Source organism: Syngnathus typhle, linkage group LG16, assembly GCF_033458585.1.
Source record: "Syngnathus typhle isolate RoL2023-S1 ecotype Sweden linkage group LG16, RoL_Styp_1.0, whole genome shotgun sequence".
Taxonomy (NCBI): domain Eukaryota; kingdom Metazoa; phylum Chordata; class Actinopteri; order Syngnathiformes; family Syngnathidae; genus Syngnathus; species Syngnathus typhle.
Genome location: NC_083753.1, coordinates 5068474 through 5084169, shown reverse-complemented (window position 1 = coordinate 5084169; position 15696 = coordinate 5068474). Strand labels below are relative to the sequence as shown.

At 48.4% G+C, this 15696-nt stretch overlaps 4 protein-coding genes across 12 annotated transcripts in view; 3 read left to right on the top strand and 1 right to left on the bottom strand.

The window, feature by feature from the left end:
- Positions 1–225: 225 nt before the first annotated feature.
- Positions 226–3676, top strand: LOC133168971 (ovarian cancer G-protein coupled receptor 1-like). Its single transcript, XM_061300726.1, has 8 exons — positions 226–291; positions 1061–1156; positions 1248–1517; positions 1753–1902; positions 1990–2123; positions 2318–2540; positions 2902–3082; positions 3176–3676. The coding sequence occupies exons 3-8, from the start codon at positions 1431–1433 to the stop codon at positions 3520–3522; spliced, it is 1122 nt and encodes a 373-aa protein (XP_061156710.1). The 5' UTR covers positions 226–291; positions 1061–1156; positions 1248–1430; the 3' UTR covers positions 3523–3676.
- Positions 3677–4521: 845 nt separating this feature from the next.
- Positions 4522–7401, top strand: ldah (lipid droplet associated hydrolase). Of its 9 annotated transcripts, XM_061302012.1 has the most exons (10): positions 4667–4674; positions 4778–4810; positions 5063–5135; positions 5248–5367; positions 5493–5627; positions 5713–5882; positions 5950–6190; positions 6300–6382; positions 6694–6928; positions 7215–7401. In XM_061302012.1, the coding sequence occupies exons 3-9, from the start codon at positions 5111–5113 to the stop codon at positions 6880–6882; spliced, it is 963 nt and encodes a 320-aa protein (XP_061157996.1). In that variant the 5' UTR covers positions 4667–4674; positions 4778–4810; positions 5063–5110; the 3' UTR covers positions 6883–6928; positions 7215–7401. The 9 variants fall into 9 exon arrangements, with proteins under 9 accessions (XP_061158004.1, XP_061157999.1, XP_061157997.1 ...); XM_061302013.1 differs by lacking the exon at positions 4778–4810 and having other exon boundaries at positions 4533–4674; XM_061302014.1 differs by lacking the exon at positions 5063–5135 and having other exon boundaries at positions 4668–4674.
- Positions 7402–9788: 2387 nt separating this feature from the next.
- Positions 9789–13349, top strand: dio2 (iodothyronine deiodinase 2). Its single transcript, XM_061301820.1, has 2 exons — positions 9789–10499; positions 11178–13349. Exons 1-2 carry the CDS (start codon positions 10110–10112, stop codon positions 11796–11798), a joined length of 1011 nt encoding a protein of 336 aa, XP_061157804.1. The 5' UTR covers positions 9789–10109; the 3' UTR covers positions 11799–13349.
- A 256-nt stretch (positions 13350–13605) lies between these two features.
- The window catches only part of nrxn3a (neurexin 3a), a 43950-nt gene continuing 41859 nt past the window's right edge, over positions 13606–15696 (bottom strand). The window contains exon 22 of the mRNA XM_061301940.1: positions 13606–15200. Within this exon, the coding sequence (XP_061157924.1) occupies positions 14905–15200 (296 nt within the window). The 3' untranslated portion in view covers positions 13606–14904. The remainder of the gene's footprint in view (positions 15201–15696) is intronic.

The window sequence follows — 15696 nt, the reverse complement described above, 5'->3', positions numbered from 1 at the left end:
CTGATAAATGGTGCAATAAGGCTAGCGATGACTCAAAAACGGACATAGGAATGTTCATATGTGACTCATCCATCCATCCATCCATTGGTTGCACGCAATGTTGGTTTGCCATTTGCCCTACCAGCCATTTAAGCATTGAAGTTGCCTCCCCAAACCGGTGTGGCGCACGCGCACAAAATTAACATTCATTCTAAAAGTGTAGGCGCGAGCGCGCGCGCGCGCGATCACGACGCAGTCAAACAGAAGAGCGCAGACAAGGAGCGAGCCCAAGACCATTTTGACGCAGCATGGGTGAGTAATAATATTGGCCTTTTCTCCTTCTAGCATGAAAAGTATACGATCAATCATGCATGGGTACACTCGCGCTTCTATAAATGACTTCTATTGGTGTTGCATAGTTAAGGGACCATTAGTGGTCAATTTACACAACAAACAACGGGCGACACCATTAAGAAAGGGAAACGCAAAAGGGGCTGGCTGCATGGCTGGCTGCATGGCAAAGTGATGCTGGTGTCATTTCTTTCGACTTGCCTTTCCTTCCTTCCTTCCTTCCTTCCTTCCTTCCTTCCTTCCTGCCTTCCTTCCTTCCTTCCTTCCTTCCTTCCTTCCTTCCTCCCTTCCTTCCTTCCTTCCTTCCTTCCTTCCTTCCTTCCTTCCTCCCTTCCTCCCTTCCTCCCTTCCTTCCAATGTCTTTCGAGCAACTCTTTGGGCCTGGCCCAGACATGATTGAGCACCAGTTTGATAGAGTGCAGTCTTTCTTTGTTGACATGAACATCATCAAGAAGACCGTCTCACTGCTCTAAAGAAAAGAAGTCAAATCTCTCAAAGGCGCGTGATTACAATGCCAACTCGCAACCAATGCCGATCACGTCTTTTCTTTTTTTTTCTTCTTGCTACGTCGCAACATCCCGTTTACGCCGGCGAACTTTGGTGATATTAATCTGTTGCTCCAAAGGGTGGAGTAGAAGTGTGTCAGCAACAACAACAAAATCAATCAAATGAATAAAGCCCCGTGCAGTGGAGTGGATGAAAAATGAACGTGGGCCGTCTCATATTTTAGGAGCATTTGGAGGCAGTCTGGAGCCTTGCCGACTGTGAAATATGGACGAGGCTCCGTCGCAGCCGCTTTGCTGAACCTGCTCTTGTATCCGTGCAGGTAGGGAAGTCCCAATCAGACCCTCATTTGCGGCCGCCGCAGGTTTCCTCATCCTGTGGCTATTCCAGCACCTTTCCTTTCTTTCCTCTAGGGCGACGGACAGCCAGGAACTTTAGCAAGCTTGTCCAACAAGCAAAGGCAATGAGGAGGGCTTTCGGCCTTGTATGAGTTGAGTTGGCGTGTCTGCATCGGCAAGAGTGTTTATTTGTGTGTGGAGAAGTTGATCCAGAAAGAGAAGCCTGTGCTGTGCTGTGCTGTGCTGTGCTGGTTCATTATGCTTGAGGAGGGCATTATGAACTGCACCGTCAGCCATGAAATCCACCAGTACCTCTTCTGCTTTGTGTATATCTTTGTACTACTGGTAAGTGTGCGCCTATTGTAAATATTTACGGAGTTCTAGCATATTTCTAAAAATATACCGTTATTTGGACAGAATGTTGTCAGAACGGCTATTGGTGTTCCACGACATGACCAGTACAGCATTGTTGAAGCAAAAAAAAAAAAGCTGGCTGGCTGGCTGGCTGGCTGGCTGGCTGGCACAGGACTTTGCTGATATCTGTTCATTTTGCTAATGGCCGCTGTCTTCCTTATTTTAGGTGGGCGTTCCCTGCAACCTGTACTCTCTGTACCATGCGGTACTGCAGCTGAAGCAAAAGAATGAGCTAGGGGTTTATTTGATCAACCTGACCGTGTCGGATCTATTCTACCTGGCATCATTACCACTCTGGCTCCAGTACTTTTTCCAGGTGAACTAAAAGCAAAGATTCCGTCACATATCTACCGCCCTCCCTCCCTCCCTCCGTCCGTCCTACTTGCGCGGCTTTTGGTTGCAGGATGACGACTGGCGTCACAGGGAATGGTTGTGCCAGCTGTGTGGCTTTCTTCTTTACGAGAACATCTACATCAGCATCGGCTTCCTGTGTTGTATAAGTCTGGACCGCTACCTGGCTGTCGTTCACCCTTTGAGGTCAGCTTTAAGATATGTACGAGTTCCTCCACGTTCTAGCCAATCAGAACAAGAATGGGTTGTTTGCCACCAAAAGACTATTTGATGAGGATACTTGTAGTGTGCTGATAGGATTGTGCTGCTGCTGCTGCTGGTGGTGCTGCTGCTGCTGCTGCTGCTGCTGGAGAGCTGGCTTGAATGTCATTGTTGTGCAGGTTCGCCTCCCTCCGCTCCATAAGCGCAGCCTGCCTTTTCAGCGCCGTCATCTGGTTGAAGGAGATTGCCGTCGGCGTGGTTTTCTTCCGCCATAAAGAGCTGAGCAGAAATCCCAACAACCAATCGGTGTGCTTTGAGCACTACCCAATGCAACCTTGGGAGTATCCAATCAACTACTACCGCTTCACCATTGGTTTCATGTTCCCGCTGGCCATCCTGCTGGTAGGAAGACTCTTTTTGGACTGGCTGCCTCTGACTTTGGTCTGAGCTCCCAATTCAATGTCTCTGCCTTCAACGGATCTGTCTGCCTGCCTGCGTGGCTGCCTGCCTGCGTGGCTGCCTGCGTGGCTGCCTGCCTGCGTGCCTGCCTGCCTGCCTGCCTGCCTGCCTGCCTGCCTACCTGCCTGCCTGCCTACCTGCCTGCCTGCCTGCCTGCCTACCTGCCTGCCTGCCTACCTGCCTGCGTGGCTTCCTGCCTGCGTGGCTGCCTGCCTGCCAGTGAAAATGGATGGCTCACTCCTTTGATCATTTAGCTTGAAGCGTAAAACCGTTTGGAGTCTTCATATGAACGTTTGTATTTCAGATCAGCTACCTGTGCGTGCTTCGTGCCGTGGGCCAGAGCGCGGGCACCCAGCCGGATCAGAAGACCAGAATCCGACAGTTAGTTAGCAGTACGGTCCTCATCTTCCTCATATGCTTCTCGCCTTACCACATCTTTCTGTTAGTACGCACCGTGCTGGAGCGAGACTGCAATTTTATCACAGGTAGGCTTGGGTGGCTTTCAATGGAGTGATCTTTTGACTTGGTCCAACGGCCGTGTGTCACCTCATGGCTCTCCTGTGTTCTTTTCTTCTAAGGGATTTTCAACTATTACCACCTGGCGCTGTTGTTGACCTCTTTCAATTGTGTGGCTGATCCCGCTCTCTACTGTTTTGTCAGCGAAAGTGCCCGCCGGGGGTTTTCCCGGGTTATTTTCCGACCGGCGACAAGAGTCGTGTGTTGCCGCCTTGGCAACTGCAGTGCCAAAGCCGCCATCTCTGCCACAGACTCCCACCGTGAGGCAAACAACACCCGGGGGCCCGTGGTCACGCTCCATCGCATCGGCAAGAACTGCAGCAATACCATTTTAATCACAGTGGATGATAAAAAAATCATCATACCGTTAAGCTTGCAAAATAGCAACCGTACTTTGACAGAGAAATGATGTGATTGGGCTAAATGGATCCAAAGAACAAGGAAGGTGCCAACCTCGGTCGGGACAGAGTGGCATCGCGGCGTGCCACTGACCACTGCTGCTGCTGCTGTGTTACATTCTTTTTGTTATCGTTGCCATCTGAATCGCTCCTGCAGACTGACCGACCGACTGACCTCCACGACTTCCGACCGACCTCCACAACCTCCGACCAACCTCCACGACCTTACTCCCTCCCTGCCGCCCTCCCTCCCTCCCTCCCTCCCTCCACCAATTGAACGGACCTCAAGACACGCGACTTGATCAATAACAGACTGTGTTTGCACTTCCTCCATTACAATACAACACTGATTTTAACTTTACAAAGTTGCAAAGTTAAGAGTGAAGACTTTTCTCGTTGTTTGAAAAGCTTTTTCGAAAATACACGTATCATATTTTGAAAGATAGTTTCACGTGAGTTTGACATCCCATCCCGATGACTCGTCTTCTTCTTAAGCTTCTGATTCCTCTTTTCATTTATACTTATACATATATGTAATTCACACATTTCAGCAGTCTCACTCTAATAATTGATATCATATAGAGAGAGATAATAACTTGTTACTCGCAGACTTGAGCACAGTTCAATTTGAAGACAGAATACTTGTGTAACGATGCAGTGTTGTGGTTGGCTGAAAGTATGAGATTATTTATTATTTTAGAAGAAAATTATTATACAGTGGGCAGGTGACTTTGGGAAATTAAAGTCCTCTTTGCTTGTCGGGGTATTTGTTTGTGTAACTGAATCCTTGCTGTGGACATTCGCCAATGTGCGTGTTTGTAAATAGACAGCTGAAGAAGCTGAATAGTGATGACGTGTGGCCCAATGTGTGGGACAGTCCGGACGGATGGACGGACGGACGGTTTGTCCGCATCCGAGTGTGTGTGGGAGGCGCGTCGGCCGGCTCCGGAAATGACGTCACGTGGCCTGTAAAGCGCCCTAAAAAGGAAATGACGTCACATGGCCTGTAAAGCGCCCTAAAAAAGCGGCCTGCAGCCTGTGAATTTCAACGCAGGAATTTCCGAACGCGTCCTGAATATCCGTAAACGGAAGTAGAATCACCAATCACAGTCCAGCAAAATGTGAAGGCGGAAATCATTTTTCAGCCTAAATCTATCGCACCGGTAAGAGGACGGAATCGGCTTCTTTATTTTTCTTTGAAGTTGACATTTACATTCCAAAGCACCTCATACCTACTAACTTAAATATGAATCGAATAACTAACAGATCAACACACTCCAGCTGTCAAGACTCAATATAGTATGTTGTTTAAAATTCGATGATCGAGGTCGCACTGTGTCTATGTCCTTCTGTCTGATTTTAAACCTAGCCTAATGTTCCAATCCAATTTGTCTCGGTACAGTACGGATAATGAGTGAACGTCTCGTACTCGTTTTTATCCCGATTTCAATAGGACAACGTAGGCTAATGATTTTATTTGAATTGTTGTTGTAAAAGTGGATCAGCATTTGATCAGCTCGTGCATTTCTTCTCGTTTGTCCTTTGACGTAGAGCGAACCTTTTGTACCCTGCTGTCATTATGGAGGAGGAGAAGACGCGATGAAACAATTGATTTCGAGAAGATGTGCGCCTTTGGTTACGACTCAGGGCTGGCAAAGTCCAGTCCTCGGGACTGGACTTTGACACCCCTGGTTGACCTTTGGCGATCATTCCAATGTCGCTTTGTTTTTTCCAAGATGAGATGGATGCAGCGCAAAGAGATTTCCTCTATTGCTATGGAGCCATCACAGAGGTTCTCCGATGTGGTCCTCCTGACTTGCACACTGGCCACAAAGTGCTTGTTTTAGTTATTCCTGGTGAGTTGGCGTCCCCGGCTGTCGTCATTGTGTTTCCTCATTTCAAGTCGACTGGACTTGTTTGCATGCAATACTGTACGTCGCAGCTACGTATTTGTCTTCCTTTTTCCATCTCTTCTATCTAGGTAACCCTGGTGTGGTGGGCTTTTACGGAAGCTTCATCGAAACGCTTTACGCTCTGTTTGGCAGCCAACACCCAGTGTGGGCTGTGAGCCACGCTGGACACTGTATTCCACCTGCATCCATGGACATGCTCGAAGGTCCAATCCTATGGACTCTGTTTCCTTGAAAGTTGTGAAATGAGCGTCTTCACTTTTGCGAGCTACTGAGTTTTCATTTCGACAGATGCCTACTCAGCGGCTGATCTGGACCCATTTGGTCTGAACGGTCAGATAGAACACAAGCTGGCCTTCTTGAGGAAGCACGTCCCAAAGAAAACAAAGCTCATCCTGGTGGGACATTCCATCGGCTGCTACATCATTTTGGAAATAATGAGGAGAGATCCCAGTCTCGAGGTTCGTCATTGGCCAAATGACTACGAAGATGGAGTGATTTCAGGATGCCTACGTTTTCTTTTTCCAGATCGTCAAGGCCGTCATGCTGTTTCCGACCATTGAACGCATGGCCCAGACTCCCCAGGGGAAGAGCATGACCCCAATGCTGTGTCACCTGCGCTACCTGGCCTACCTGTCCATTTTCCTGCTCTCTCTGCTGCCCGAGAGACTCAAAGGCGCTCTGGTCAAAGTGGTTTTGGCTGGCATTGGCTCTCTGGACCGCTCCGTTGTCCCACCCGCTGTAGGCCTCCTCAGCGGTGACTCTGCAGGTTAGTCTTACAGAATCAAAGTAACCAAGAGAGCCTCTGTTCCCCTGGCAAACTGTCACCATCATTCATCTTGACATCCTGATTATTGAGCCGTTTGTCCTCTTCACAGCCAATGCTGTGTACATGGCCGGCCAGGAAATGAGGCAAGTTTTGGAGAGAGATAACGTGACCATTGGGAAAAACCTTGAAAAGGTAAGAGATGGCAAAGTCAAAGTCTGCTTTATTGTCAACGTCTTCACATGCCGAGACACACAAAGAATGTGTGAGTGTGTGTGCGTAGTAAGAGCTATTTGGATATAATCAAGCAACTTTCATTTGAAAGCTTGCACAATCAAAAAAGGACATGACATGCCTGCCTGGCTGGCTGGCTGGCTGGCTGGCTGGCTGGCTGCCTGCCTGCCTGCCTGCCTGCCTGCCTGCCTGCCACATTTGGGCAGACCTCAAGAATCAAGGCCGTTGCTGCTATTGTCCTATTTAACAACATGTGTGTTGATCTGATTCAGCTCATCTTCTATTATGGAGCGAGAGACCGTTGGTGCCCTGTGCAATATTGTCACGAGATCAAGGAGGACTTCCCGGCCGGAGATTTCCGACTTTGTGAAACTGGATTTCGTCATGCTTTTGTACTGGACGCTGGGAGAGAAGTGGCAAAAATGCTGGCAGAATGGATCCAGAGCCATTTGAAGATTTGAAGTCTTATATCTGTCTTGGATGATGTCGATGCTTTGCTTGCCTAATGTGGGTGTTTCCATGACACACACACGCACACTTTTGTGTTTTTGTTGGGTTTCTGTAGTTTTACAGCTAATGTATTTTACGAGACGATTTGGTCAATAGTAGTTTTGAAATGAATGGAGTTGAGGAGGACTATTGACCTGTCTGAAAGGACAGACAAAAAGCAAATAAAATACAGGACAGGAACACTGCCTACACGGCAGAAAGTCAATACAAACAGATGATTGTTACGGAAATGAACGAGGCATATTTGGTCTGACTTTACATCTGGTCAACATGTCCTTTCCAGGTTGCCTGTGGTGTCATTGACCGTGGAAGCGCAACAATTGCTGCGCTTGTGTATCGATTTCAACTCTCCTCAAAGATGTCGGACTTGTTTGTTTCATTAACGAATGACCCCTGCAGGGCCCAGCACAGCACCAAGAAATCAAATGCTCTTCCATTGGCTCGAAATAGAGGAATATGCTTTTGAAATGGTCAACATTCCAATGTACGGTTCTTGGTTTAAAATCCCAATTCAGATGATTTGTAATCGACATTTTCACCAAGCTTTATGAGGGATTGAACAAACATTCCTGTGTGTTACTTGCTCAACTAGAGCCAAGAGGAACCCTCGGAGGGAAGGAGGGCAGGGAGGGAGGGAGCTTCGGGGCCTGGGGCAGAATCATAGTGTCTCTCCAATAAAGACACTTTGAATAGATGAGAGAGCGAGGGAGAGAGAGAGTAGGCTATGCCTGGCTGGAGGAGAAAAAAGTGGCCACTTGTTTTTATCCAGGGCAAAAGGGCAGCTCAATGAACGCCCAATGGTGGCTGCTCTCAGGAACAAAACACTTAAGAGGTGGATTACGTGGTCCCGTCAAAGGCCCACTGCCATCATACTATGGAATTGACAGTGATGACCAAATTCTCTCTCCACTTTGGGATGCTGCAAATGTTCTGTTATTTCGGGATGCTGCAAATGTGCCGATATTTTTCACCTCTCATGTTACACTTAGGGAAATGACACTTGTGAAAAAGACTTGGTGGAGTGGCTGCGCATGTGATACAACTGGTGGTGTGATGAGGCATTTCTGTGTAATGTTGAGAAATCATCAGGTCATCTGTATATGGAAGTTCAAAGAAATGCAAAGCCATTTGCACTCCTGCCCACCACTGTCTTTACACAACTTGTGATATCCTGCTCATGTTGAATGAAACGCTTTCTTCTACTTTTTAATGGCAAGTGCACACAATTCATGTTCTTCATGAACATCCATCTAGAAGAGCCTTCTTTTATAGAGGAGCAAAGTACATTGATAATGAAAAGAAAGGGCCATTTGTTTCTGAGGAAGCACCCGTGGCTGGCTGGCTGGCTGGCTGGCTGGCTGGCCGGTCCGTCGGTGGGCGGGTGGGTGGGTGGAGAGCTGCGTATATTTACACGAATCTCAGCCCGGTGGTCTCCTGGCTGGAAAATGGCGTGTCACGCACTATTGCCTCTCTTTTTATTTGATGTGCCAAAGATAAACTTGTCTGACACTGTGCATCGGAAGTGTGACGCAATCCAACAAAGTGGTCTACTTCCCACGCTGGCACAGGCTAGCGTTTGTTAGCCGTGGCGCTCGCTCGGCACCTTGCCAACTGCCCAGCTTTTACTCACTATTTGGGAGCCGTGGATGGATGGATGGATGGATGGATGGGTAGGTGGGCTGGGTGGATGGATGGATGGGTGGGCTGGGTGGATAAATGGATGGATGGATGGATGGATGGGTAGGTGGGCTGGGTGGATGGATGGATGGGTAGGTGGGCTGGGTGGATAAATGGATGGATGGATGGATGGATGGATGCCATGTCTGCAGTATGGCTCTTCAGAGAACCCTCCACTCTTTCTCTCTCTCTCTCGCTCTCTCTCGTCTGAGATGCTGCCAATAGATGCATCAGACAATGATACACGATCAAGGGTATACCACACCAACCAATGGACGTGAAATATATAAACATTTATTTCAAAGTTGAAATTTCGCAGAAAGTCTGGTGAATGTGGAGATCTCCAAGTCAAACGCTCTTTCTCCAGCCAATTCAATGATAGAACAGCCTGAGGTTTTTGGAACCATTAAAACAAATACAGGTCTTCACTTCTTTAAGAAGAGGCTGAACAAATACCTCTGTAGAGGTGACTGAAATCCTTTGAAGCCCAAGGGCATTTTGTCATCCAAACATCTACTGGTTGACTGCACATGCTCCAAGCTGAGTATAGCTGCAGAGCATTCATAGGTTCTTTCAATTACATTTCTAAAACATGCATCTGATTAACTTTATACTCTACAGTGTGTGCGTGTGTGGCCTATTCTTTGTCATATTACTGTGTGGAATTGGCAATTTAGCGCCCCCTTCTGGTGCAGGCCGGGCGAACTGCCTGAGGCTCGTGAGAAGTTTCCGGGTTACCGTGACAAGTCATCGAGCGATTGGCTAAGGCAGAGATATCATAGCCAATCGGAGCCAGTGTTTTTACACGCGTGTCGACCGACGCACGGTGGAGGCAGAAATGGGGTCGCTGATGGGGTGTGTGTGTGTGCGCGCGCGCGTGTGTACACTCGCCGCCCTCTACACTCGGCACTGTAGGCAGGCACCACGACTTCGATCCCCGCGTTGACGGCATGCATGCTTGTGCGTGGGTGCGCGCGTTTAAAACCAAAACAAAAAACGAGGCGGAAAGTGAGGAGCAAGCCGATGAAAAGTTATCAACATTATTTCCATTTCATTGAGGTTCAAGGCAAACACCTGCATATGTCTAACTCTAACACTTTCCCTGCTAACGACTGACTTTGAGTCAGTCACTTTTTGAACAAATAGTGAGTTCCCAACTCTGTAAATTAAGGGCTGATAATCATTTGTGATAGAGAGGCAAGGACAGACAACATGCGGTCGGTCGGTCGGTCAGTCGGTCGGTCAGGGAAGGCATTTTCTATTGAATAGACCAGTGACGTCATAAGGTAGGAATATTTAAAGGTACAAAAAACTGTCGGGGTGCGGCGGCGGCGGCGGCACCTGTTGTGTGTCAGAAAGTTAGGTCCCCATATGCACGGGGACTTCAGATATCTTGTAACCTTCTACCCCGTCACGCGCCCAACCGCCCGTGAAGTTGGAAGCAGTTTGCACGCACGCATGCACGTACGGACGGACGCACGGACGGGGCCGTGCTGGAGGCATGTGGGCAGTGACAAGTTCACAACAGAGGGGAGGCAAAGGGAAGCGAGGCGAGGCGAGGCGAGGCGAAGCGAAGCGAGGGGACCGGAGGCGAGGCGAGGCGCGCAATGCAATGACGGGCAACTTGTACGCAGCAGCTGTGAGCGATCGCGTGCAGAGGGACGAAATGGGCATGGCCAGCGAAGACCTGCTGGTGACCCTGCAAATATTACCCGCTTTCTTTTCCATTTGCCTTTTCCTGGCGCTCTACGACTCAATGGTGCTCGTCAAGCGCATTGTTTCGCGCTTGCGTTGCTCCAGGTCCGCCGGCTCGGGAAAGTGGCGTCGCATGTTGACAAGGGCTGGGATCCGCTCCATCTGGAAGAGTTTCTTGCTGGACGCTTACAAAAAGGTGACGATATGTACGATGCAACGTTCAGTATCTGAACTGAGACATTTGCCTGCAATTTACGGAATCTTTTTTTTTGCAATGACCCTTTAGACCCATTTTTGTTCCTTTTGTCTCTCTCTCTCTCTCTCTCTCTCTCTCTCTCTCTCTCTCTCTCTCTCTCTCTCTCTCTCTCTCTCTCTCTCTCTCTCTCTCTCTCTCTCTCTCTCTCTCTCTCTCTCTCTCTCTCTCTCTCTCTCTCACACATCCTGACTATTGCATGCACTGGGAACATTTCTATACGACATGCTGCTGTAATCATATTTCATTGCGCTTCTGTAATTTGACAGCCGAACTAGAAATAACACCTCGGCTAAACCAGAACAACAATGCACTTTGCATATAGTGCATAGAGGACATTGCACGTTAAATGTGTCCTTTGATTTTATTAGGTAGAGATTCCGGTTTTGGTGACACAATTTCAAGTAAACAGTGTCGTGATGTTCCAAATGTAAATATTTGCCCAAAGCCACACTCCCTGAGTTAATCTAACCATGGACTGTTAGACCGACCTTTGTCGAAAATGAGCAAAATCCTGTCCAAGAGCTGAAGAGCGGTCCAAACGCAGCGCTCGGTGTACCAGCACTGCAAGTAAAGGCCGACATAATCTTGGGGGTAAAGACGCTCAATCCTTTTGCTTAGGTCAAAGTGGGCTGCGAGGCACCAAACTCCAAAGTGGTCAAGGTGACGACAGACAGTTCTCATCGGCGCAAGATGATCGAGCCTAACCAGCGAGGCGGCGGCGGCGGCGGCGGCGGCGGCGGCGGCGGCGGCGGGAGGCTCGGCAAGCCGGACGAATGCCACCTCCTGGATTTGGAATCGTCAGGTCGCCCTCTGGTGGTCAACTTTGGCTCAGCCACTTGACCCCCCTTTGTCAGCCACCTGCCCACCTTTGTGCGCTTGGTGGAAGACTTCAGCCACGTGGCTGACTTTGTGCTGGTGTACATCGACGAGGCTCATCCATCTGACGGCTGGGCGGCCCCGCCTATGGGCCCTCGCTCTTTCGCCGTACGCAAGCATCGAAGTTTAGAAGAGAGGCTGGGAGCGGCACGCCAGCTGATTGAGCACTTTTCTCTGCCCCCACAGTGTCAGCTGGTAGCTGACTGTATGGACAACAATGCTAATGTGGCTTACGGCGTTTCCAACGAACGCGTGTGCATAGTACAATGCAGAAAGGTACGCTATCTGGGCGGCAAGGGGCCTTTTTTTTACAATCTCAACCATGTGCGCCAGTGGCTGGAACAAAGCTATGGCAAACGGTAGAAGGGGAGAGAGAGGGAGAGCGACAGAGCCACACAGAGAGTATCCTGACTTTTTGGACCTCAAAAATAACCTGGCTTTTTATTTGTGCCTAGGACTAAAGCCGTTGGTTTGCATACTTAGCAAAGGGCCCCTTCATATGCATTCTTGGTCAAAATTGTTTGAGGTGGCTCATGCAGTGGTGGAATGAACAACATGAGAGGTTTTCTTTTGACAACTGAAAAGGTTATTGTTATGTCCTCCAAAAGAGACAATATGTTTTGGGCTTCTGATTGTCCTAAATGAACCATTTGAGTTGAGTCTCTATAGCAGGGGTGGGCAATTGCGGTCCTCGAGGGCCCCTCGAGGGCCCCCGGCCGGTGTCCTGCATGTTTTCTATGTTGCACCTGAACACACCTGATCCAAATGGTCCGATCATTAGCAAGGTCTGCACAAGCTGGATAACAATCCGGATCATTAGAGTCAGGTGTGTTGCAGCAGGGAGACCTATAAAACATGCGGAACACGGGCGGGCCCACCGGGTGGGGCACACCCCACCCCACCCCACCCCTATCGCGTCATGCTTGTGCACTATTCTTAGCACAGCTCCAACTTAACTCTATTCATGACTGTCTTTTTTTATGAAAATCAGTTGTTGTTGTTGTTTGTGTGCAGTTGCTCCTCAATAACTTGTCCTTAAGTGTAACACCAGCAACCTAGGTTCTAATTGAGACAGCAGACGAGCCATCTGTGACAATGAAGCCTTTGAACATTCTTCTTCATCCAGTGTCAAGTCATGTTGCGGCATGAATTTGACCACCTTTAAAAGGCAGGTGCACTCCAATTTGGCATTGAAATGATGAGTGTGTCATGGAAACGCATACAAGTGGTGTCATTTCGTTCCGAAACACACACAGCAGTCTATATCAAAGTGTCATGCAATAATACTGCCTTCAACCATTGCAGAGGCAGCTACTTACTTACTTACGTACGTATATATAAATAGTCATTCATCGGGGACCGCATTGTGCACTTGCATCCTGGCACCACACATGAATGCCTTGAAAGAAGAAGCATGTTGATGGAAATGTGGGAGTTGCGTTTAATAGTCTGGCTGGCTGGCTGGCTGGCTGGCTGGCCTACTGGCCGGGCGGCCGGCTAGCTGGCTGGCAACAAGTCGAGTTTCAACAACTCTTAGTTGATTTGCTAATTCCGTATCCATTCCACGTTTGTCGCCCTACCGAGAAGCTTCATTGTGTTCAAACAACATTTCTGTCTGTCAACACGCTTGACAGCTAAAGAGTTTTGCAATTTGTCGTCTATGTCGAGTTGCGTTATTTCTCTCCTTGTGTTTCTGTGAATCAGATGCTGGCTTCCTTCTCCTGTTGTTGATGATAAAGGTGTATTGATGAAAACCTGCGATGAAAGAGTATGTAACTCAGTCTCCGGTTGGATAGCGAAGCACACCTCATCAACTTTCCAAGCATTGCATCTCTTCCTTTATGTCAAACCTGAAACTTTGATCGAAATCACTCTGTTGATTTTCTTCACCGACGCAATAAAGTGGAAAATAAAGACTTGTGCATTCAGCCTAGTATTTCAACCACCGCTGGGAGGAAGAGCGAGAGAGCCTGCGAGAGAGCGAGATGCAGTTCAAGTGTGCCTGCTACCTTTTAAGCGAGCACGAGGGTTCCAATGCTCTCCACAACATGACAAGAAGACTTGAGTCCAAATGTTCAATTGGCCAGCCCATTGATGAAAAGGATGATCCGATCAGCCATAGTCCTGACTTTATTTTCTTTGGAAATGAACGAGACTATTGGAACCCAAAACAGTTTTGCCGTGATACAGAAGGGCACCTTATTTTGTTGAAACACTGCAAGTTGGTAAATATTCATGCAACTTTAGAAACAGCTCTGCTTTGATCTCTAGGCTACCAATACAATTTGTATATATATATATATATCTCGATATATATGTCTATATATTTACGAAATAGCAATAGTATTCTCCACATTCTTTTTCTCAGCGTTGATGGACTTTGTCATGAAATCTGCTCATGTTCAGTCTGTACAATAGAGGTACTAAAAATGACCACCATCATATATGGTATATATATATATGTACAATTGACGACCTACAAAGTACAACAGCGAGCATGTAATAAAATATGTAAACAAATGTCTTTTTTTGACACAGTTGAGTGTGACAATAGATTACAATTCACACCATTGGATTGTTTTGCGTTTGGAACAAGGTTTTAGTACTGCATCTGTCTTTCTCCTCACACCTCCATAGAAAAAGAGAACAATCAACTCGGGTAGAGTTTTGCAAAAAGATCAGAACGCCACTCGCTTGTGCACAAATAGTAGGAGGCTAGCTCAAATTTTGCCTGGGAGGGAGGGAGGGAGGCAAGGAGGACTTGTCTTTGCTCCCATGGTGAGCCCTTTTGCCTCAAATGGGATAGAACTTGACTGTTGTAGTGTAAGTTAGACTGACATGCATTTTACAATCATTTGCTTTTTTTTTTTTCTCTTCACCCCCACAACTTTGTGTGCCAAACAATCACACCATTTGAACGCGAACAGAGGGAGCCAGCGGCTGTCCATTTGCTCACGTGACTTCATTTGAAACACAGAGAGAGAGATGCTTTCTTGTTTGGACCTCCACTTTTCTTTTGCTCAAAGCAAAAATAAAAAAGACACCACACTATTATTACTTAGAAACCATACAAATTTGGAAGTGTCCTTTTTTGGAACTTGAACAAGGCTCGGTTCGACCCCTTCTTCTGTATGAGTTGCTTCCATGCCCATCGTGGTCAAGCCGTCCGTCCGTCCGTCTTGTAAGGTAGAAAATATTTTTTGTTTTTTTGTCACAGATCAATCACATTGCAGTCACTTAGGAGAATGGTGTAGCTGTTCTATACGGATAGAGAGTAGTAAGTCAGGTCTCTAAAGTCGCTAATAAGCCTCCTCTGTATGCTGACACAAGTGAAGTGTGCTTTGGATGTAGTAAGTGTACACGTCAGCGGTCGGGCTCCTCGGCACAGTCAAAGACGACGGAAGTTCCCTTCGTTCCACACCGTCCGTCCGTCCTCTGTCACGAGCGCTCGCGCTCGCCGTGGTCGAGCTCACACGTAATACTCCTTATCCTTGTTCTTCTGCTTTTTCTTGCTGCCTTTGGAGCTCTGCTGTTTGTCCTTGACCACGGTACCGTTGCTCTGTGCCGAGTTGGTGATATAGTTCCTGCTCTCGTCCACCTGGTAGGAGCCTTCGTCCCTGTTCCTGTACTTATACATGGCATAAAGAAGGATGAGGATGCACAGGGCGGCGGCCGCCACTATTCCGATGACCATCCCGGTGGTGCTGCTTGATTCCCGGACTACTTCCGAAGGCCCCGGCCTGACGCCTGCTTCTGTGGGAAGTGCTGTGGGTATATTACGGAACACGGGGGAGGTTAATCGCGGGCCGGCTGCCGTCTAACCTCGTCCCATGTGGGCAATGCCGGAGCTTTTAGCCAGCGTTTGGCGGGTGCGTTGTGAATTGTGGGTATGGTTGGGTGGCAGGCAGGCAGGGAGGCAGGCAGGCAGGCAGGCAGGCAGGCAGGCAGAGGTGGTGGCGGCGGCGGTGCCCGGCGGGCTCTTGCGCTTTGTGGTACAGCGCTCGCCATAGATGGAGAGAGAGAGAGAGATAGTCCGCGTGCGGCCGCACCACCCAAGCTTACTTATGTCTAAGAGTCCCGGGCGAGTGAGCCAGCCCCACATGGACAAAGGAGAAGGTCGTGTAAAAAGAAATCTTCATCGGCGGTGCAGGGCTGCTTAGACTTGAACTCTTCCCCTGAGCCATCCCGCCATATTGCCAAGCCATCATCATCATCATCCTCACAATCATGGCTGCCTCGGTCCAACAAGCACGGTGCCCCC

Coding starts and splice junctions, on each gene's coding strand:
- LOC133168971 (XM_061300726.1), top strand. CDS start 1,431: ATGCTTGAGGAGGGCATTATGAACTGCACCGTCAGCCATGAAATCCAC. Junction 2,541..2,901: donor TCCCGCTGGCCATCCTGCTG/GTAGGAAGACTC, acceptor TTTGTATTTCAG/ATCAGCTACCTGTGCGTGCT. Junction 3,083..3,175: donor AGACTGCAATTTTATCACAG/GTAGGCTTGGGT, acceptor TTTTCTTCTAAG/GGATTTTCAACTATTACCAC.
- ldah (XM_061302013.1), top strand. CDS start 5,111: ATGAAACAATTGATTTCGAGAAGAT. Junction 5,368..5,492: donor GCTTGTTTTAGTTATTCCTG/GTGAGTTGGCGT, acceptor TCTTCTATCTAG/GTAACCCTGGTGTGGTGGGC. Junction 6,383..6,693: donor TTGGGAAAAACCTTGAAAAG/GTAAGAGATGGC, acceptor GATCTGATTCAG/CTCATCTTCTATTATGGAGC.